The following is a 23,378-nucleotide window of genomic DNA, read 5'->3' as shown; positions in this document are numbered from 1 at the left end:
GCTCATGGGGGAATTGTTGGTTTCTTTGTAGATAAAAGAGCTTGGTCTGTACCAGCTCTATATGGAAAGTGTCCTGAGACAACTTCTGTTGTGATTTGGCGCTATACAAATAAAATTGAATTGAATTGAATTGAATTCTGTTGGATCGGACCACACGGGCCAGCCTTTGCACCTTATGTGCATCAATGAGCCTTGGCCGCCCATGACCCTGTCATACGTTCACCACGGTTCCTCCTTTCGGAGCACTTTTGATAAATACTGACCACTGCAGACTGGGAACACCCCACAAGAGCTGCACTCAGTGATGACCCAGTCGTCTACCCATCACAATTTGGCTCTTGTCAATCTTGGTCAAATCCTTACACTTGCTCATTCACTTCATTGGTGTGTGTATATATATATGATGTCGTACATAATTGCCATCTATGGCATTTAAAACTGTGTTTTATCACTCACTTATTACTAAGCATATGATGTCTTGTCAATTTTTTTATACCAAACACAGGGGAATGTGTGTGTGTGTGTGTGTGTGTGTGTGTGTGTGTGTGTGTGTGTGTGTGTGTGTGTGTGTGTGTGTGTGTGTGTGTGTGTGTGTGTCTTTAAAAGCGGCACTCTTTGCTACTGAATGATACCAAACACATGCAGTATGTTGTGGTATCATTAATGGAAGCAATAAACTTGTAACAAACTCTCTTAATTCTTTAAAAAGAATTAGAGCAAGTTAAAGTTTAGGACAGGATAGGTACAGAAAGGGAGGAGTGAAGGGTTGTGCCAATGACATAATACTGCCGCCCCCCTTCTACAGAAGACTATAAAGCAAGATAAAATCCAGGGATCACATTCTTGACTGTCCTGTTTTTTGGCTGATAACCTTCTGGTACCTGACTCTTCATTTTGGACTGCTGGCTGGTGGGCCCTGCAGAGTGCCCGGTTCAGCATAGCCCTGCTTGGAACTCAGCTGCATCCTGAGCCACACAGAACAGGCTAAAGATCAGCCTTTGTTCCAAACCAGCATAAGTTAAAACTGAAGAAACTCTTAACCCAGCACATCCCAGCCAACTGGGGTGTGGCAAATGTGGACTTCTATGGACACAGTTGAAATATTTAATTACTGCAGATATTTTTCCTTTTGGCTTCCTGCACATCTCAGAACAGTGCTTTTCACAGGTTTGTTTCCTCCACTTAGTCTTAGTATATCTTACAATAATTCGCTGCTTTATCTTGTATACACTGGTCCTCAGTCATTTATTGCCATCAGTGTGTTCATAGTGTTAATCAAAGGATTATTTTTTAATTTCCCTAAACTGAGCTTAGTTTTCCCTAAAGAAGCTTTCATTCAGTGTCTCTTTGTTCTCTGTTTTCTGAGGACATGATGTGAGCTCCCCAGCCACAATTTGAGATGTAGGGGTATTGGCAGTTTATCAGTTTAGTGGGGTTCCATCATTTAGTTACCTGCCATTTGTCACAAATCCTTTTGTGATGTCCTTGAGGGGTCTTTGCAGGTCGTGCTGTATGACCGAGAGAGGGATCCAGTAAGGGACCAGGCTGGAGGAGAAGTTTAACGCAGTTTAACTCTAGACTCTAAAATTGGTGTTTTATTAGCAGTGCGGTTTACTGTTTGCTGTTTGCCTCTGCTTATGGGTTTTTTAATCTCACATCCCCACCTGACTTTGACTAATTGAGCTGTTTGTGTCAATTTTCCTACTTTATAATTCTTGAAGTTTTCCCACAGAAAGAGTTCGGGAACTGGCCATGACAAACAGGGGTGTGCAAACTTATGGCCAAATAATGTAAGCACCATTGAGTATGACAGAGGATAGGATTATATATATATATATATATATATATATATATATATACCCAGCTATATTTATCAATGAAGCCGGACGAAACCAGTCAGTTAACTAGACTACAAACATGTCTTCATGACATAAAGACCTGGATGACCTGCAATTTTCTGATGCTAAACTCGGACAAAACTGAAGTTATGGTTGTAGGCCCTAAACATCTTAGAAAGTCACTTTCTGATGACATAGCAGTTATGGATGGCATTGCGCTGGCCTCCAGCACCACTGTAAAGAATCTGGGAGTCATCTTTGACCAAGACATGTCTTTTCACTCCCATGTAAAACAGACTGCCTTTTTTCACCTAAGTAATATCGCAAAAATCAGGCATATTTTGTCTCAAAATGATGCAGAAAAACTAGTCCATGCATTCGTAACTTCAAGACTGGATTATTGCAATTCCTGACTATCAGGCTGCCCAAATTCGTTGCTAAATATTCTCCAGTTGCTCCAGAACGCTGCTCGGCTGTAAAGTTTAGAATAGAATTCAAAATTCTCCTCCTTACTTACAAAGCCATAAATGGCCAGGCACCTTCTTATCTTAAAGAGCTCATAGTACCTTATTGCCGCACTCGAACACTGCGTTCTCGGAAAGCAGGTCTACTTATGGTTCCTGAAGTCTCAAAAAGCAGAACAGGAGTCAGAGCATTTAGCTATCAAGCTCCTCTCCTGTGGAGCCATCTTCCAGTCTTTGTCTGGGAGGCAGACACTGTCTCTACATTTAAGAGTAGGCTTAAAACTTTCCTTTTTGATAAAGCTTATAGTTAGGGCTGGCTCAGGCTTGTCCTGGACCAGCCCCTAGTTATGCTGCTATAGGTTTAGACTGTCGGGGGACATCCAAAGATACACCAAGCTCCTCTGTCCTTCTGTCCCTCTCCATCTGCACGCTTTCATGTCCTACCACCTGTGCAGGTCCCACAGTGGCTGAATCTGGATTGTGGATTGCAGTTGCATCTCCTGCCTTGGCCCTGCCTGACATCCACTGCAACTGCTACTACTGTCATTACATCCACTGTCACTGTTACTGTGACTGCATGTCTGTCACTCTGTCTCTCTTTCTCTCTCTCTCTCTCTCTCTCTCTCTCTCTCTCTCTGTCTCTCTCTCTCTGACTGCATTTCTGTCTGTCTCTCTCTGTCTGTCTGTGTCTGTCTCACTCTCCCTCTCTTGCTCTCCCTCTCTCACCCAACTGGTCGAGACAGAGGGCCGCCCACCCAGAGCCTGGTTCTGCCTGAGGTTTCTGCCTGTTAAAAGGAAGTTTTTCTTCGCCACTGTCGCCAAGTGCTTGCTCATGGGGGAATTGTTGGTTCTCTGTAGATAAAAGAGCTTGGTCTGTACCAACTTCTGTTGTGATTTGGCGCTATACAAATAAAATTGAATTGAATTGAATTGAATTGAATTGAACTGAATTGAATTGAATTGAACTGAATTGAATTCTCAGCCCTGCACTGCACTGTTCATTGTCATAATGTAAAAAATGTAAAAAACTTAAATTGTAAAAAAGAAAATTAAGAAAATAATTCATATCCACATCAACAAACAACTGAGATTCTCCACCTAATCCAGCAGAAACCCATATAGACACAGTGGCTTTTATGTTTTAGTAGTAGCACAGATGAAACATACTGTTGGTTGATTTGGCTTTCCCTACCTTGTCCACATATACTCACAATATGGGCAGCCGTAGAGTTCCAGACGTAGTCCAATGCGGCCCCCCCTGCTCCAGTCCACTGGGATGAAGCGGATGTAGCGAGCAAGGATGGCATGCTGCAGCTCATAGCGGACCACACCATCACTGTTCACATTCCCCTCAAATGTCTGAAAAACATAGAAACCTGACACTCTGCAGGTAGTTCTCCATCATCTGTGTAATGCTTATCAGTCAAAATTATATATTTTTTATCCACCTAAATATGATTGAGATCCCCCCCCCCCCCCCCCCCCCCTTAAACTGTAGGTTAGAAATTTATTTATTATTTATTTGGAAAATAAATCTTAAAAAAATCTGGTACTTTTCTTTCATCCCTTGGTTCACCTGAAAGGGGGGGTACTAGGCATTAGACTCAACCTGCATTTAAGTGGCCAGCTTGGCTGCCCATATCCCCAATCTTCATAAGTACAATCTGAGCAAAAGCACCAATGCTTGCACTGTGTATGCAGTTTTGTGGTGCATTCTCAATACACATTTGCTGGTGCAGCCACTGGCATCAGAATAGAACAGAAAACAACCCCAAATTCAGATTGTAAAACTCAGCCACTGTCATTGATTTATTTAATCTCTATTGTCTGACATTAATGTATATTGGCGAGATCAATGTGTGTCAGATTCAAGGAATATCCACAATAACATGTTTCTGTACAAATGCTCCAGCAACACAGCGATGCATGATCTTATCTTGATATTTAGATCCATGTTTATTTCCATTGCCTAGCCCATCTCACTGTGTTGCAGAAAATTATATACAGACCAGCGTCTCATATGACAGAAAAGGATGACAGGTCACTCACATCAAAGTTGCACAAATAAATGAACGACCCTTCGATGCTCTCTTTGAGACTTTTTTTAAAGATAGTTACTGAAAACAGCTGCCACAAAACTAGTGGCAGAACTACTTTGATCTGTTCAAATTTTGTCTGGATTGTTTCAGATGAAACTATAGAATTAGGCAAAGACACTGTAACGTCTGCTTAAATTGTAATCGGAAGAACAGTGATAAATTCAGAACTCTCAGTGGGGTTGAATTAACTGCCCTTGCACATTGTTAACACAGGGAAAACAGATGGTCCCTCCTCGCCTGCAGTGCTGTGAAAAAGTATTTGCCCCCTTCCTGATTTCTTACTATTTTGGATATTTGTCACACTTAAATGTTTCAGATCATCACACAAATTTTAATATTAGACAAACATAACTTGAGTAAATACAAAATGCAGTTTTTAAATAATGAGTTTATTTATTAAGGGAAAAAAGCTATCCAAACCTATATGACCCTATGTGAAAAAGTAATTGTCCCCCTTGTTAAATCATGAGTCAATTAACCACATTTTTTGGAAAGCTGAGTTCAATTTCACTGACCACACCAAAGCCATTTCTAAGGCTTTATGACTCCAGTGAATCACGGTCAGAGCCATTATCCACAAATGGAGAAAACTGGGAACAGAGGTGAACCTTCCCAGGAGTGGTTGGCTAACCAAAATTACTCCAAGAGCACAATGACGACTCATCCAGGAGGTCACAAAAGAACCCAGAACAACATCTAAAGAACTGCAGGCCTCACTTGCTTCTGTTAAGGTCAGTATTCATGATTCAACAGTAAGAAAGAGACTGGACAAAAATGGCATCCATGGGAGAGTTCCAAGGCTAAAACCACTACTGACCAAAAAGAACTCAAAGGCTCGTGTCACATTTGCCAAGAAACATCCTGATGATCCCCAAGACTTTTGGAAAAATATTCTGTGGACTGATGAGACAAAAGTTTAACTTTTTGGAAGGTATGCATCCCGTTACATCTGGCGTAACAACAACACAGTATTTGATAAAAAGAACATCATACCAACAGTCAATTGTGGTGGTGGTAGTGTGATGGTGTGGGACTGCTTTGCTACTTCAGGACCTGGAAGACTTGCTGTGATTGATGGAACCATACATTCTGCTTTCTACCAGAAAATCTTGAAGGAGAACTTTCAGCCATCATTTCGTGACCTCAAGCTCAAGCGCACTTGAGTTATGCAACAGGACAACGACCCAAAACACACCAGCAAGTCCACCTCTGAATGACTTAAAAAACAATATTAAGGTTTTGGAGTCACAGTCTGGAATCCAATTGAAATGCTGTGGTGTGACCTTAAATGGGCAGTTCATGCCCCAAAACCCTCCAATGTGGCTGAGTTAAAACAATTCTGTGAAGAAGAGTGGGCCAAAATTCCTCCACAGCGCAGTTATCGAAAACGCTTGATTGCAGTTATTGCTGCTGCGGGTGGCACAACCAGTTATTAGGTTCAGGGGGCAATTACTTTTTCACATAGGGTCATGTAGGTTTTTGTATTTACTCCGGTTATGTTTGTCCAATATTAAAATTTGCGTGATGATCTGACACATTTAAATTTGACAGCAAAAAAAAAAAAAAAAGAAATCTAAAAGGGGGCAAATACTTTTTCACAGCACTGTACATCCTGCACCTTGAAGCAGATGTGCTCTGATGTCTTCAAGGTATTATGACCATAGGAAATTCCATTCATCAGGAACACAACCTTTGGTTTTTGCACAGGGTTTGCCCAATTCAAAATTGACCAAAATTATGCCTCATCCTGGCATAAAATTCAGTTAAGAACAGTTGTGAATCTACAGTGCCAGTCACAAGTTGGGACACACCTTCTCATTCAGTGTTTTTAATGATTATGATTGTTATGACTATGATGATGATTACTTATTCAGTTAACTTTTTTATTTATATTACAGTAAATGAATGTAAGTGTCAGCCTGTTACACCAGCTCTCACTCACTGTTGCTGACTGACTGACTCACTGATGCTTCATGGGACCTGGTCCATGCATGATGGACACTACACTCACTGAGTTTGCCCTGGTCATTCTACTGGTTTTTGCATTGTTTACAATTGTGTCCTGCGATCCTGAGCACAGGCATGGGCCCACTGTCTACATCAGGGATCAGCGTAACCGCTGAGGCAGAAACCAGATGTTTCCTGTGTGCTGAGAAGGAAGAGACGAGGATATGTCACATGACTTCTCTCTACAATCAGGTGGATGAGCTTGCAATGCTGACTCAGCACTAGAGGGAATACCAGGGGTGTAGCATTTTGCAGTTATTGGAGATATGGCTAACTGTGGTCTCTCTGGACAGAAATGTCCCATTGGTCAGTTGGAAGGAGAGCAGTAAAAGGAAAAGAGGAGGGCTAGCAGTGTTTGTTACAGATAGATGCTGTAACTCTGGGCACATCACTATTAACAAACAACTCTGCAGTATGGACATTGAGCTGTTAGCAGTTAGTAAGAGGCCGTGTTATCTACTGAGAGAATTCTTGCATGTTACCACAATAGCAGTGTATATTCCCCCCACTGAGTTACAAACAGGCTGCAGACGCAACACTGATTACACTGATACTAGTATAAGTGTTAGGATCCGCTAACCTGTCTGCTCCCAGTGTTCTCTGTTGTTATGTATCTGTTTATCTGTTCCCCTGTCTGTCTCAGCTGGGTGTTTTCCCTGCATCCAGCTGGCCACGCCTCTCCAGCAGCGCATCTGGAGCGCATGAGCCTAATGGGAGGTCTAGTATATAAGGAAGACGCTGAGCTTAGTTTGTCGCTGGATTATCCTGATCTCTCCCATGAGTTTCCAGAGCCCGTGCCTTGTGAGTACTCTCAGTCTTGCCAGTTGCTGTGTCTTACGCACACTTTCTTGTGTTCGTTTTTTCCTGCGCCCTCACGTGTGCTTTTGTCTTTTTCTTGTGCCTATACTGCCATGTCAGCCCTTCCTCGGTCACAACCCACCATGTGGAGAATTATTTGTTCCACTCCTTATGTGTGTGCCTTTTGTTCTTTTTCTCTCCGCTCCTTATGAGTGTGTTTTTTTGTTCCCCTCATTGTTAATAAACCTAGTTTTCTTTTAGTCTTGTCTCTGGTCTGTCTATTGAGTCCAAGCACTACCAAATTTAAGGCGCTGCCTAACAACAAGTATACACTAATACTACACTAGAAACAACTAAATATAAGATTCATTTAATGCCAACACCAAGGAGGCATATAACTCATCAACTGATGAAGACCCTGGAGAATGTGGTCCTTGTCGATTCCACAACCTGGTGAACCCATAAATGGAGCTGCTGCCTTATCAAAAGCACTGGGAAATGGTGCTGTCATCTACCTCCTACATAGATCCCTCTAACCTGGAAAAGGCTGGAAGCACTGTGAGAATCATATTCTTTGATTTCTCCAGTTCATTCAGATGACATAGGCCACACAGCGCACTAGGGTGGACCACTGCCTCACATCATGGACTACCTCATCAAATGACCACAGTTTGAGAGGATAAAGGATTGTGAGTCTAAATGGTTGTCTGCAGCACAGGGGCCACACAGAGAACAGTCCTGGCTCTCTTCCTCTTCACCCTCTACACTGCAGCCGTCACACACAATTCAGTTAACTGCCAAATAATAATTTCTGTGAGAACTCTGCAATCATCTGCCTCATCACAGATGAGGATGACAGGGAGTATGGAGAAATGACTTGACTGTTGCCAGTGGAACCTCATCCAGATCAATCCAAGGAAAACCCAAGAGCTGAACATCCTGGGTCTGACGACATTAAGAAGTACTATGAACTAATCTTACATGTATCTGTGTGTTCACCTAAGTGATTAACTGGACTGGACTGGCAATACAAAAAAAAAAAAAAAAAAAAAAGCCAGAGCAGACTGTTTTGTACTGAGAAGACTCAGGTCTTTTGGAGTGCAGGGGGCACTCCTGAGAATCTTTGTTGAGTCTGAGGTGGTACCAGCCATTTCCAAGGTGTGGTCTGCTGGGGCAATGACAGACTGGTTAAGAAGACCAGCTCTGTCCTGGGACGCCCCCTCGACCTGGTGGAGGTAGCAGAAGAAAGGGGAATGATGGCTATGCCAAATATGCAGGACAGCTCCTTCAGTCGCAGGCTGCATCATCCACAGCGTGTGAAAGAGAGATACTGCAGGTTTTTCCTTTCTGTTGCTGTCAGACTTAACAATGAATTCTGCTCCCACTAGACCACAGACACACACTTAAACTGAAAAATTAGCGTGTGTATTCTAAATTGTGCAATATCAATACTTCATATGTGCAGTAATGTTGAATTCAACGGTCATCTGTTTACTCTGCTTTACTAACTATATTGTTTACTTAGTCATCATTCCCTTCTCTTTTTTTACTAACACTTCTTGTTATTGCACAATCCACTTAGCTGCTGTAACACTGCAAATATCACACCTCCAGGCTATATAAAGGTCCCATATTATGAAAAACCCACTTTTTTCAGGGATTTGGGGTGTTATTTTGTGTCTTTGGTGCTGCTACATGCATACAAAGTGTGAAATAAGACCATCTGTGCTTTTTTGAGTAAGATACGGATTTCTGAAAGCACCCTCCAAACGAGCCGATTGAATTCGGGGAGTACTATTATGCAACAAGCCCCGACCTTCGCATGCTCCAACCCACCAGCCACCACCCCCTACTCCTTTCTCCGGTGTCTCTCCACCCACCAGATACAGCGCCACCTTCTCACAGATCCACCACTTCGCTATCAAAAGCACCGTGCTAGGATTCATCATGTCGAGCTGCCACACCCAGTGTTCTGTTGTTGGCTGTAAATACAAGAACAAATCACTCCATTGGCTCCCAGCCGCAGAGGGCAGAAGAGCGGCATGAATTGAATTTTTGAAGGCAACGTCCCCACTACAGTTGGCAAAAACCTGTTGGTGTGTGCTAACCACTTTGAGGCTGACTGTTTCTCCAATCTCGGTCAGTCCGAGGCAGGATTAGGAGACTTTCTCTGAAGGAGGGCTCACTGCCAGCTTTGCGTGGAATATGTGCAGAGGAGGGGCATGTAAGTATAAGTATACAAATAATTAGCTGTGTGTTTCTTTTATAGATTAGCGCAAACTCTTGCGTGTTGTAGCGTGTGTGTTTTGCCATTGAGAACGATGTAAGGCTAACCGCTAGCTTCGAGACTACAACTTCAGCCATCAAACGTTAGCTCACTGCTACCGTAGCTTTTGGTACATCACATCACATTTCTGATTTGCAAAAGATTTAATACATGTTCCAGGGAGATGCCAGCATTCACAAATATTAAGCTGTGTTCATTTTGCAGTTTTACACAAAGAAGTGTTTTGCCACATAGCACAAGCTAACACTAACCGCTAGCTTCTAGTTAGCAATCAGCACGGTCTTCATATGCAAACCCAGCGATCAGGTCGGTCAAATGATACATACACAGACACTCCGCAGAGTCTAAGCTTCAGGAATTTGAAAAAATATGCATTTCGAGATGTTTTCTTAACTGGAGTATGTTAGAAAAGCCCAGGGCAAAATGAGTGTGTGGTTGAGGCTGCTACATCCCAGCACAATTTACACTCCAAGCGTTTTTTCTCTGGAGTTTATTTATGAGCAATCCTTTTTTACACTGCATGCAGCTATTGGCATAGCTATACATGTAAGATAAAGCTGATGTCACTTCTCTCTTTTTAATTAGGCCAGTGCATCATTACAGTTACCTGTTGTTGATCAAGTGTAGCAGTGAGCTGTTGCAGCCTTTAGTGCTTGAATTTACACTGTAACAGTGCTGTCATGTTTTATTCCTAAGTATGCCCTGTTATCATAAAAATATACTTCTGTTACAGCTGTCCAGGCTACTGTGTCCTGCAAGGACTACTGCTGTTATGCACTGCATTACAGCAAGAATGCTGATAGAGGACAAGCCACCATATCATCACGGGATCCTCTTTTCTTCCAAAGTTCATGAAGGGAGAGTGCAGAGCTAAACCAGTGAAGACTCAGGCCACATTCGTAAGAGTTAACTTCTTTTTTTTTTTCACTCAAAAATCAAACATTTATATTGTACATGTCATAAAGTACCACAACTCAGTACTTTCAACACAATAAATAAACCAAAAAAATAAAAAATAAATACACGCTTAAATACCTGAGAAACTACAGAATTCAAAGTGCATCCTGCTGGACGTGTCTTCACAATATGAGCATCCAGACGAGGGGGAGGTCATTGCCAGCTATGAGTCAAGATTCAATCAGGGGGGCGTATCTTTCCTGGGCATCAGAAACTCCCAACTTATCTGAAGTACTACACATGATGGGATGACTACACGAATCTTCTGCCCAAGGAAGCTCCATCACCAGCTCACAAAACTCATATAGGCTAGATACCTGTAACAACTGAGAAAATTGAACATTATGTTAGTCAAAAGGCTCTATAATGTCAACATCTGTATTCATATTTTTCTAATATGGATTCAGTGAATCCTTCACTTGTACTGTATTTCCATGTACAAATATTCATGACTGCAGTCAATAAATACTCATTGTATATCTGTAACAGGGCCGGAATGGGACTCATTTTTAGCCCTGGAGTTTCATGCCTCAGACTGGCCCACTTTAGGTCACGACCTATTATTATTAAAATCATGTAACTATAACCTTACATTTTAAGTCTACAATAGCGCACTGTTATGTAAAGCCTTGTAATTCAGTCTATTTTTCTAAAATATTTCCAATTCAGTGCAAGTAAGGGTTACTTCACAATGTAGATTTATATCAACATGAGTGCACAACCTCAACGTTATTCTTTACAACACATCTTTTTCAACAATATCTGAATCTATATTCTGTACAAATAAGTGTTCGTTTGGGCATAGAAAGTGGTTATATTGGAACTAATGCTTGCTTGTTCACACACTCTGTTAGCTCACCTGCTCCTTCCATACTGACAGGAGCAATCCCCTCATCACTATTGGCTCCAAGCTCTGCTTCCAACACTAAATCACATTTTAAAAATGATCATAATTCTCAGCACAAATCTCCCCTTTTTACAAAGCCTTCTGATCAATTCAGGTCAGTCTCATTAATGTAGTGCTAAATCATCTAGCATCTCAGGGCACTTTTCATATAGAGCAAGTCTACACTATACTGTTCATTCTATTAATTGTAATAATATTCACTCAACGAGCAATCCTACCTGCCCACTCTGGACTTGAGGCACCATGGCTGGTGCTTGGTGCTAGATCTTGCTTCTGATTCTGAGGGGCTATAAGACAAAGTTTCCCAGTTATGTGGCGTTGCATCATACTATAATTTAAATAACATTATGTTATATGCCACAACGCTACACAATTCATTGGCATGATAATTAATTAACTTGAACGGTATTTTGCAGGCAAAGTTCAACATCTTGCCGTACCCGTTTCATCGTCCTCATTTGTCGTTTCCAACCGCGAGCTTGTTTTAGTGAAAAAGTTGCCAATTTTAGCACATTTGCCTACGTCTGTATCCAGAGCTTTCCTCTGTTTAACTCTTGCCTTCTCCGCACCACCCCTGCTCTTCCTATTTTCCATCGTTCAAACACCACTGACTGAGTGCACAGACGTGCTACGTCAGGGTGTGTCTGCAAAACAAAAACAAAAACAAAAAAAACCCCAGTGCCATGAAACACTGGTGCTCGCGGCCCAAACATCAGACCGGCCCACCAGGAATTGTCCCGGTCCTCCCGATTAGCCACTCTGGGCCTGATCTGTAAAATGTTTCCTGTGAAAAAATGTGTAATATACAGTACTTGCTCAGGAAAAACTTGGCTATATGTTCAAGAAAAAAATATGACTGACTTTATTTAATTTATTATGGTGTGTGAACAGTGAAGTTGGTTATTATAGATGAAACTCACTGCACTGTCCCCTATAACTGTAAAGGACCGCAGTCAACCCTGTAAGTGTTGTATGTACATTTAGGCAAACGGGTTCTAAATCTGGATGTTCAATCATGCATGGAGGCCTTTCATCCAGCTGTTGCAGCCGTCTTGTAACCTGTTATGCATAACATAAGGTGAGTATCTGTAGTGGCATGTTATCTGCAATCATACACTGCGATCATACTGCAAGTGCAGGTAAAGATTCTGTGACCTGTGGCACCTCCTGGGAGCATATGTTGTCAGGCTGCATTGTTGCACAATTTCCACTTGTGCACTGATGCAATCAAATAAAAAAAAAAGACAATTCACGCATGTATAAAGCTAAAGAAATAAGAAACGTTGCATGCCAGCATTTTCTACCAATAACAGCACCCCTTTTTACTCTAGATAGCTTTTTTTTCTCAGCCTGAGCTGAACAGTCAGTAGTGCTGGTCAGCAGTGTGTATGCATACTCTGCCCATTCATCTGTAAATGACAAGGTGCGCTGAAACAAACAGCGCAGTTAGACCGTCAATGTCTCAGCAACCCAGTGATTGCTAGAAACCCCCTCTTCTTTATGTAAACAACCAGGACCTTCAGACTCTGCTTTCATATGATACCAGGCTTGTATGGTTTGCGTGACGTGGTGAAATCAGCAGACGCGCTAAAGTGGACATACGCTATTTCCGTGTTTTCGTGCCCATATAATTTCTTGGGGTATGAATTATGTTTTGTTTGGGTGCCAATGCTTGTTAGAGACTTTTAGCTGAATTTCACCCCATCATTCTGGTATGCTACAAGTTAGGATTGGTGCTTCCTAACGTGAGCATTGACCGTCTGAACTGCGGGCCTTTCATGCTGCCTCCTGTACAGGTGGTGCTCATACTGAAGAGAAAAAAAATAGAAAGACATTTTTAGACTAACCTTTCAGAAGCATCCTGCTGAATTCTCTGAGGTTCTGTAGGAGCCTTCCCTCCTTCAGGATCCAATTCAGGTTCGAACATGTATGGTTGAACTACTGAAGAACTCGGTCTGTTTACTGCTGTCATGTCTGCTACTTTCACACGCATAGTGGTACGTGAGTCTATCCGTGGTACGTGAGCTCTACCTGTTACCATGGTAACACGGGTGGGACAGCAGCAGCTCATTTGCATTTAAAGCTACAGACACCAGAAACAGCACATTCTGAAAGGGACTGAAATAGAGGAAAATAGAGGGGGGGCGAGAATCTTTTCCTGAAAGCTATTTCCAGCAAACAGCTTCAGAAACATGTTTTATGGAAATCATAGACCTATGTAACTTATTGAAATACCTTCATAATATGTCACGTTTAAGGAAAAGCAGCCAACAAGTGCTCAGTATAGAAACCCTCAAGAATGTTGAAAAACCATTTAACCTCCACCTCTAGAGAATGCCAATAATGTGCAAAGCTGTCATCAAATCTATTTTGCTTTGTTTACACTTTCTTGTATACGATGAAATTGTGTTAGTTCACAGTTTTGAAGTGTTCATTAATCTATGATAGGGAAAATAATAAAAATAAAGAAAAACATTGAATGAGAAGGTGTGTCCAAATGTTTTACTGATAATTTAGTTCAAAAGCAGTTGGCTTTTATACATATTCTACCAGTAAAATTAGAAACTTTTTAAAGTACTCACTTTACTCAAAAGAATAATATTCTCATTTTATCAGTAAGTGTTACAGTTACAATGTGACTCAAATACATCTCAGCCTGAAGATGCTCTAATATGACATTCTGTTGTCACTGTATAATATTCTCAAATACAGTGAGACACATAGCGGCAATGTTAACACATTGCTGCAATGCATTTACATTTATGTTTTTATGGAAAAGGACGTCTCAGTGCTCTAAAATTGAGATGAGCAACTTTAGGACTCTAGGACTCTGAAAAACTAAACAAATATCTCTTTAAAACTTGCATGGATTAAAAATAATACAAAGCATAATTATTTACCTTGCTTGCAGTTTCAGGTATCCTTACAGTCTGTTGATAATAATGGTGGTCTATGGGAAATTAAAAGACTTTTTTGGAAGCAGGGGATTTTTTGTTGCAATACCATGAATGGCCACTTGGACTATTTGGATGGTCAAGATGGGTAGCTAATCAGACACAAGTTGAGTGCATCCAGCTCTTTAAGGCAAACCAAGGCATGAATAGAAAGAAAAGTAGCCTAATTTCCTCTTTCATTTTTCCATTCTCCCATCCAAAAGTGCAGGGTATATCACTTACTCTGAAGACTATGACCATTAACTTCAATGCATTTATTCCAGCAATATGTGAATGGCATCTTTATGAAATTTTTTATGTAAATTTCATTAAATGGTTTCAAAGAGTTAAAAGGAAAGTTTAGATGAGATGAGATACAATTCTCACTTACCCAGATGTTTCCATCCTGCAGATAAGGCCTCCAGTTTTTCTGTGTGTCACTGTAAAGCAACCGATACTTGCTGGTCCAATCAGAGCTACTGTAGCGACCTTGTGTCACTATGGCAACCACTTGCTTCCTTGAACCCAAGTCCACCTGCAACCACTGGTAACGGTCTGTATCCAAGGGTGACCAACCTCCAGCACCTAATTTTGTGGGTGTCGTAGGGGTAGACAATGTGAAAGATGGGAGGAAAGTAAAAGGTTTCATTTGCAAGTAAATATAATCTCAGATTAGGTACATTGTGGACAAGAAGTATAAGGGATGCACAAAGTTTCGTAATAAAGCAGTAAGTCCACACCACAGCAGCAGCTAAGGGGCATAGCAAGGCAGGACGTGGTGTGATGCATTTTGGAAGTTTGTTCTCACTCCAATTTTCATTCCCCATGATCTTTACATCAGAAAGAAAGAAAATTTGTGCCGGTCACAGATATTTAAGTACAGAAGCAAACAGACTTACACTTTTGGCTCCATGAGTTTCCAAGATGTTAAAGCTCCCATTTTATGTAAAACTCACTTTTCTAGGATTTTTGCGTCTCTGGTGCTACCACATGCATACAAAGTGTGAAATAAGATTGTCCGTGCTTTTTTAAGTGAGATATGGATTTCTGAAAGCACCCTTCCAAACGAGCCGAATTTGGGGAGTACTGTGACGTAACAAGCCCGAACCTTTGCATGATGCCACCCACCAGTCACCACCCCCTACTCCTCTCCCCGGTGTCTCTCCACCCACCAGATACAGCGCCACCTTCTCACACATCCGCCATTTTGCTATCAAAACAACTGTGTTAGGATTCATCATGTTGAGGCTGACTGTTTCTCCAACCTCAGTCTGTTTGAGGCAGGATTAGAAGGGAGACTTTCTCTAAAAAAGGGCGCACTTCCAGCTTTGCGTGGAATACGTGCAGAGGTGGGACATGTAAGTATACAAATAATTAGCTGTGTGTTTCTTTTGTAGATTAGCGCGAACTCTTGGGTGTTGTAGCGTGAGTGTTTTGCCATTGAGAGCGATGTAAGACTAACCGCTAGCATCGAGACTACGACTTCAGCTCGCTGCTACTGTAGCTTTTGGTACATCACACCACATTTCTGATCTTGCAAATGATTAAATACATGTTCGAGTGAGCTGCCAGCATTTACAATATTTAGCTGTGTTTATTTTGCAGTTTTACATGAACTATCCAAGAAGTGTTTTGCCACATAGCACAAGCTATCGCTAACCACTAGCTTCTAGTTAGCAATCAGCATGGTGTCCAGCAAACCAAGCGACCTGGTCGGTCAAACGATACATACACAGACGCTCTACGGGGTATAAACTTCAGGAATTTGAGAAAATAATGCATTTGGAAACGTTTTCTATACTGGAGTATGTTACAAAAGCCCAGGGAAAAACGAGTGTATTGTTGAGTTTATTTCTGAGTGATCCTTTTTACGCTGTATGTAGCGGATAGCATAGCTATACATTTAAGATAAAGTTGATGTCAGTTCTCTTTTTATGTAGTCATGTTTTACTCCTAAGTATGTATTTCCATTTACAAATATTCATGACTGTTGTCTATATATATATATATATATATATATATCCATCCATCCATTATCTATACCGCCTATCCCTTTTGGGGTTGCGGGGGGCTGAAGCCTATCCCAGCTACAATGGGCGAGAGGCGGGGTACACCCTGAACCGGTCGCCAGCCGATTGCAAATATAGTGCTGCTCAGCTATCTAGATAGATAGATAGATAGATAGATAGATAGATAGATAGATAGATAGATAGATAGATAGATAGATAGATAGATAGATAGATAGATAGATAGATAATGTTTTATGTGAATAAATGTGTAATATACAGTATTTGCTTAGGAAGAACTTGGCTATATGTTCCAGAAAAAATTTGAAATGAATTTTTGGCATTGGCTGACTATACTTAGTTTATTTTGGTGTATGAATAGTGAAGTAGGTTATTACAGGTGAAACTCTATAAAGCTAAAGAAATAAGAAACCTTGCATACCAGTATTTTCAACCAATAACAGCACCCATGTTTTACATTTGAATGTGTGTGCTCTGGCTAGCTATTTTTTCTCAGCCGGAGCTGAATGGCCAGTAGTGCTGCTCAGCAGTGTCGTCTGTGTGCTCTGCCCATTCATGTGCAAATGACGAGAAACTAACAGCGCAGTTAGACCAGTCAGTGTCTCAGCAGATTGCTAGAAACCCCCTCCTCTTTATGTAAACAACCAGGACCTTCGGACTCTCTGCTTTCATATGATACCAGGCTTGTATTATTTGCATGATGTGGTGAAATAAGTGAAGTGGACATACACTATTTCCGTATTGTCATTTCATGTGCATTTAATTTCTTGGGGTGTGGATTATGTTTAGTTTGGGTGCTGGGTATGCTTGGTAGAGGCTTTTAGCTGAGTTTCTCCCCGCCATTCTGGTATGCTACAAGTTAGGATTTGTGCTTCCTAGCGTGAGCATTGACCGTCTGAACTGTGGCATCTCACACTGCCTCCTGTACAGGTGGCGCTCATATTTAAGAGAAAAAGCTAGAAATTTTTTGACTAACCTTTCAGAAGCATCCTACTGAATTCTCTGAGGTTCTGTAGAAGCCTCCCCTCCTTCAGGATCTGTATAGTTGACCTACTGAAGAACACGGTCTGTTCACTGCCACCATGTCTGCTACTTTCACACTGGTAGTGCTACATGAGTCTAATGCCACATTTCCACTCGCGAGGCTCGACTCGACTCGACTCAGCTCTACTCTACTCAGCTCTACTCTCCCCGGTTGTTTTGTGTTTCCATTAGGGATAGTACCTGGTACCCGATACTATTTTTGGTACCTGCTCTGGCGAGGTTCCAAGCGAGTAGAAGCGATACTATATGTGTGACATCAACAGCCTGTCAGCCACTGATTGGCCGGAGAGTGTCATCTGGTCTGCAACTTCCAACACTGGAAAAACAATCCCGCCCCCTCCATTGTAACGCCGGGCAACAGCAACCGCTGACTTCATTCTTTATTCTCACTCAAGGGAAATGGCTGCTTGTAAAATATCACCATGGTCTGTCGACGAGGTCAGCTCTGTTTGCGTTGCGTACAAATTGACGTTATGGCAGTTTCACGCAGCCGTGGTATGACGACCCCGCCTACGTTGAGGAGGTACTATGAAGTACTCAATTGTAATGGAAACTCAACCAAACCAAGTAGAGTAGAGTAGAACCGAGTCGAGTAGAGCTGGAACTGTGTAATGGAAATGCACCGTAAGCTCTCCCCGTTACCACAGTAACATGGGTGGGACAGCAGCAGCTCATTTGCATTTAAAGCTACAGACACCAGAAACAGCACATTCAGGGAAACAGGGACTGAAACAGAGGGAAATAGGGGGAGGCGAGAATCTTTTCCTAAAAGCTATTTCCAGCATACAGGTTAAGAAACATGTTTTAGGGAAATCATAGACTTATGTAACTTATTGAAAAAAGCTTCATAATATGTCACCTTTAAGTTTTTGGCAGTTACTCAGGACCCGCAAGATGAACTTCGACTCAGATACCATGTGAAAGTTTAACTAAGAGAAATCTATTGTAAGAGCAGCTAGTGGTGGACTTTCTGAGAGATGGAATGGAATTAATCCAAGGTCAGGATCAGAGGCAAATAGTTGGAATCTTCAGGAAGAAAACTGGAGACTGATGAGGATCAGGGCATAAAAGGCAAATCAGGAAGGAAGGAGACAGTGGGCCTGAAGCACAAATAAGAGTAGGCAGGAGGAGGAAACTAGGTTGCTAGACCTTGATGAAACAGATACACCCATAAACACAAACAGAGCAAGACAAAGAGGACACACTGGGGAGAGGAAAACAGCAGAAACACAGGGGATGACAGAGGTTTCCTGCTAGACTCTGACAGTACCCTGCCAGAGAGCCTTCAGGTGTACCACCAGGTTCCTCAGGGTCAGTACAATAGAAATCCCTGACCATCAAAACACCAGAATGAAGGACAGTGTCACACATGACCACTCCTCCAGGCAATATCCTTCCCAGTCGACAAGGTACTGCAGTCCTTGTAGCCCATCTGCGTACTACCAGAGGACGTCTGACTGAATGCTTGTTAAGTGTCAGGCCGGAGGAGAGGGGTTGGAAGGAGGGTATAGACGACAAGAAAAAACTGGTGTAAAATGAGACAGATGGAATACCAGTTGAATCCTCGTAAGATTAGGCAAGAGTTTCTTAGAGTCTGTCTTAGGAAGAATTTTCTTGGATGAGAAACTCTCTGACTTGGATTCGTATGTAGGTGCTGGGATCCAGTGGTGGTCAGTGACAGAATCAGCATTTCTTAATAGAGCAGCTCGAGTCACCCTCCCGATTTTGCAGCAGTGGCAGAGGTGCATCTGGATAGAGGGCAGAGCAATCTCTCCTTGCAAGGGAAAAGGAGGCAGGTAACCAAGACATTAATCAAATGAAGACAGACAGCAGAAATCTCTCACAAGTTCTAATGAGAGAGACTGACAGCTGCCCCCCAGGGCTCAACAAATTTCATTCCACACTAGGGAAATGAATTGTGGAACTCTGTCTGAGACAATACCTGAGTGAATACCATGGAATCTAATTACATGTGTTATTAGGATACCAGCAATCGCTCTGACTGAGGGGACCGTGGGAAGGGCTACAAAGTGAACTGCCTTAAATCACCACAGTTTTCCTCACTATGGCACAGTCATCCTCACTAGACCCTGGGGATGAACAACGGACGCAGCAGACCAGCTGGATTATGATATGAGGTCTTCCCCTGGGAACAGATGAAGCAAGCATATCCACTTCTCAATCCTGTCGTAGGTTTAAAAGATGATTGGAAGCATTCCCATAATGACCTGGGTAGTCACAGCTGTCAACATGGGCACAAAATATCCATAGTAAATAGTGCCCAAAGAATTATTTGCATGCACCACCTCAGCTAACACCAGCAACCCTCATCTAAAGAATTAAATAATAAATTGTATCTTGAAATTTTACCACAGCAAAGTTCATTTTCATTGACTGCAAACAATAGAGCACTGTAGTAGCAACCAATGGCATTTGTCCAAATCACCAGTGAAAGGCTCAGGGTCTGTGGAATATGACTCTCTTACGGATATGGGTGCAGATGGTAATGCAGATGCCACTTGCTGGGGTGGTTGAACAGGTTAGGCGGCTGAGGGAGACATTAGAGAAAATAACAGAGAGAGTTGGTTCATTACTTGGGACTTTTGAGTCCCCATGACTTGAATATTGTAAGTGTATTGAGCAATTGCTCATGGTGTCCGAGGAGGATTCCTTGTTTGGAAATGTTTTGTTGCATGTTAGTTGTTTCCTGGTCTGTCTAAAAGGCCCATTTGGGCCAGATCATTTTGTTAAGTTTTAGGTAACTACTCCGGACCCAAAAGTAGAACTCAGACCATGTAAAAGTTCAACAGAGAGCAATATATTATAAGAGTAGTTAGTGGAGAAAATCAGGAGCAATGGAGCAGGGATTGCTGGATTGTGTATTGTGAATCAGAGACAAACAGAAGATCAGAGCAGGCAGTGACTGGAACTCCAGGAAGAACACCGGAGACTGACAAGGATCAGGGCATAACAAGCAAAGCAGGAAAGCAAGAGATAATGGACCTGAAGCACAGGTAAAATACAATTAGGCAGTTTCAATGGCAGCACAAGGAAACTGCAGAGGAGGAGAAGAGCTGGCTGAATGTAGTGCCACTATGAAACATGGACCCATCTGACAAAGAGTAGAGTGAAAGCACGGGATTTGTATACTGCAGGCTACAGGTGTCGTTGATGAGTGGATTGGCAGCAGGTGTGCAGGTGAGAAGGCGGGAGGAGGACGCTAGGTTAACATGCTGTGATTATAACAAACACACACACACAAACACAAACACAGAGAGACAAATTAGATTTCAATTTAATTCAATTTTATTTATATAGCACCAAATCACAACAGAAGTTGTCTCACAACACTTTCCATATACAGCTGGTACAGACCAAACTCTTTTTATCTACAGACACCCAACAATTCCCTCATGAGCAAGCACTTGGTAACAGTGGTGAGGAAAAACTTCCTTTTAACAGGCAGAAGCCTCAGGCAGAACCAGGCTCTGAGTGGGCAGCCAACTGCCTTGACTGAGATCAGAGAGGAATCCTGCTTGACCCTGACACCTTTTGTTGTTTGTTTTTCCGCTCGTTGAGCGCGTTTTCTGTTCTTCGTTTGTTAATAAACTTATACCTGGTTTTACACAATCCCTGCCTCTGGTTTCTGCATCTCTGGGTCCTAATACTCGCCGGTTGCATAGCCCTTAACAAAATTCTGTTGTCCGTTTTCATTCATCTGAATTCTGTGTTTTACAAAAAAGCAGATTTTGTCACATTTTGAGTGTCATTTCACGTGGTGTATGAATAAAAAACAATTGAATAAGAAAATAACCAGAATTTAATGAATGTAAATAATAAATCTGATGTAACACTGCACTTTTTTTTTTTTTTTAATTAATTTATTTTTTTTAACCAGACCTTAACAGACCTTTTGCAAGACTCCATATGTAGCTTGAACAGGAAAGTGGCCCTGAGTAAAGCTACTCTTATGTTCAGGCAATGCTCATCCCCGCTTACAATGCTTAACCAGAAAGAAACTTTTCTTGTTTCCTTTTTTCCAACAGAATATCTTATTCCACACATACAGCCATGAAGTTTTCAACAAACTTACATCTAGCATTTGCCCATGTAGTTGAACGTCTGAGAGTTTGTCGATGTGATCTCTTGCTAGCACGCTACCTCTTTGACATGAGTCTGTATGTGTATGAAAAAAACTTATAATGTGTAATGTATAACCCTTATAATGTAATAATATTTTATAGGGAAAACATTGATTTTTACAAATTTCCACAATATTCTGAGATTTCATCTAGGTTCGTTGCATCATGGCAATCACAGGGCCCAATATTGACTCCCATATTAAATGAGAGGACAAATTTGAGGAGGGAAGCAGTAACACTCACTTTGCTTACCTGCTCCAGTTCTCAGGTTTGACATTAGACACACAATTTTGCACACTGTGCTCAACAGGGTATCCTATTAGATAATATAGATAAGATTAAACTTCATTGGTGCCGCACTGAGGAAATTCAGTCATCACAGCCAGCAACAAAACACAGGAAGGAAACACAGTGGCATAAAAGGGTCAGGGTAAAAAAGTGTCCAGGATACAGAATAGTATATACTGTATATACAGCCCTAGAAAAAATTAAGAGACCACTGCAATTTTTTTCTTCTGAAATCAGCATCTCTACATGTATGACAGTCATTCCATTCCAGTGTTTGTTGAATTCCAACACAAGCACACCTTATTCTACTTAATGAGATACTGATAAGGTGATAACCTGAGCCAAATCTTATTTAATGAGGAAACTATTGACCATGCCAAAAGAGTTGAAAAGAAAAGTTTTGAGTGAGGAAAAGAAGGGTTCAATTCTGGCTTTACTGGCAGAGGGATACAGTGGGTGTCAGGTTGCTTCCATCTTTCTGAGACGACGGTTCATAAGAACAAGGTCAAGCAGCAGACATTGGGGACAACGAAGCTACAGACAGGCAGAGCGCGAAAATGACTCTCCACTGACCGGGATGACCGTCAACTCATTCGAATGTCACTCTGCAACCATGGGACAAGATCAAGTGACCTAAAAAGAATGGCAAATGGCAGCTGGGGTGAAATGCATGGCGAGAACAGTTCGAAACAGGCTCCTAGTGTGGTATTATTGTATGTTGATTCATAGTATGGTTTATTGCTATGGGAGTTCTTGAGTCATGTTACCATGTGGGGGCGCTGTAGCGTCAGGCTGTATTGTATTGTCTAGGGTGACTGCCGAGCAAGGGAAAATAAAACAGAGTTGCGTACTGCACAGTTGGTCTGATGACCAACTGCTTTAAGAACACGACACCTAGGGGTAGCACAGAAAAAAGCCCTTCATCAATGAGAAGCAAAGAAGAGCCAGGCTGAGGTTTGCAAAATACCATAAGAATTGGAACATATAGGACTGGAGTAAGGTCATCTTCTCTGATGAGTCCAATTTTCAGCTTTGCCCAATACCTGATCGTCTAATGGTTAGACAGAGACCTGTGTCTTGCACCCACTGTGAAATTAAGTGAAGGATCAGTGATGATCTGGGCGTGCTTCAGCAAGGCTGGAATTGGGCAGATTCATCTTTGCAAAGGATGCATGAATCAAGCCACATACAAGGTTATCCTTGAAGAAAACTTGCTTCCTTCTGCTCTGACAATGTTCCCCAACTCTGAGGATTGGTTTTCCCAGCAGGACAATGCTCCATGCCACACAGCCAGGTCAATTAAGGTGCGGATGAAGGACCACCAGATCAAGACCCTGTCATGGCCATTCCAATCTCTAGACCTGAGCTGCTGAGCTGCTTGAATTTTTACACCAGGAGTGGCAGAAAGTCACTCTTCCTAAGTTAAAACATTAGTATTGTGTTGTTAAAAAAGGAATAGTTTCCTTTGCGTTATTTGAGGTCTGAGAAAACTACTAATGTCACATGTTGTAGTGCATTTGAGAAATACTATTGTACTTGAGAAATACCAGGTCTATGTATATGCACAATATATACAAAAAATACTGT

General features: G+C 41.8%; 3 protein-coding genes across 3 annotated transcripts in view; 1 reads left to right on the top strand and 2 right to left on the bottom strand.

Annotated features, from left to right (window-relative positions):
• Positions 1 to 23,378, bottom strand: part of tmem68 (transmembrane protein 68) — a 369,137-nt gene that overhangs the window by 139,293 nt on the left and 206,466 nt on the right. The window lies entirely within an intron of this gene.
• cntnap2b (contactin associated protein 2b) overlaps positions 1 to 23,378 on the bottom strand; it is a 159,255-nt gene that overhangs the window by 62,353 nt on the left and 73,524 nt on the right. The window contains exons 3-4 of the mRNA XM_070974612.1: positions 14,682 to 14,875; positions 3,514 to 3,661 (exon numbers count right to left, since the gene is read on the bottom strand). Of these exons, the coding sequence (XP_070830713.1) occupies positions 3,514 to 3,661; positions 14,682 to 14,875 (342 nt within the window). The remainder of the gene's footprint in view (positions 1 to 3,513; positions 3,662 to 14,681; positions 14,876 to 23,378) is intronic.
• Positions 1 to 23,378, top strand: part of xkr4 (XK related 4) — a 350,180-nt gene that overhangs the window by 280,966 nt on the left and 45,836 nt on the right. The gene's annotated exons all lie outside the window — the stretch shown is intronic.

Source organism: Chaetodon trifascialis, chromosome 11 (genome assembly GCF_039877785.1).
Source record: "Chaetodon trifascialis isolate fChaTrf1 chromosome 11, fChaTrf1.hap1, whole genome shotgun sequence".
Taxonomy (NCBI): Eukaryota; Metazoa; Chordata; class Actinopteri; order Chaetodontiformes; family Chaetodontidae; genus Chaetodon; species Chaetodon trifascialis.
This window is presented reverse-complemented; position numbering and strand designations above follow the sequence as displayed.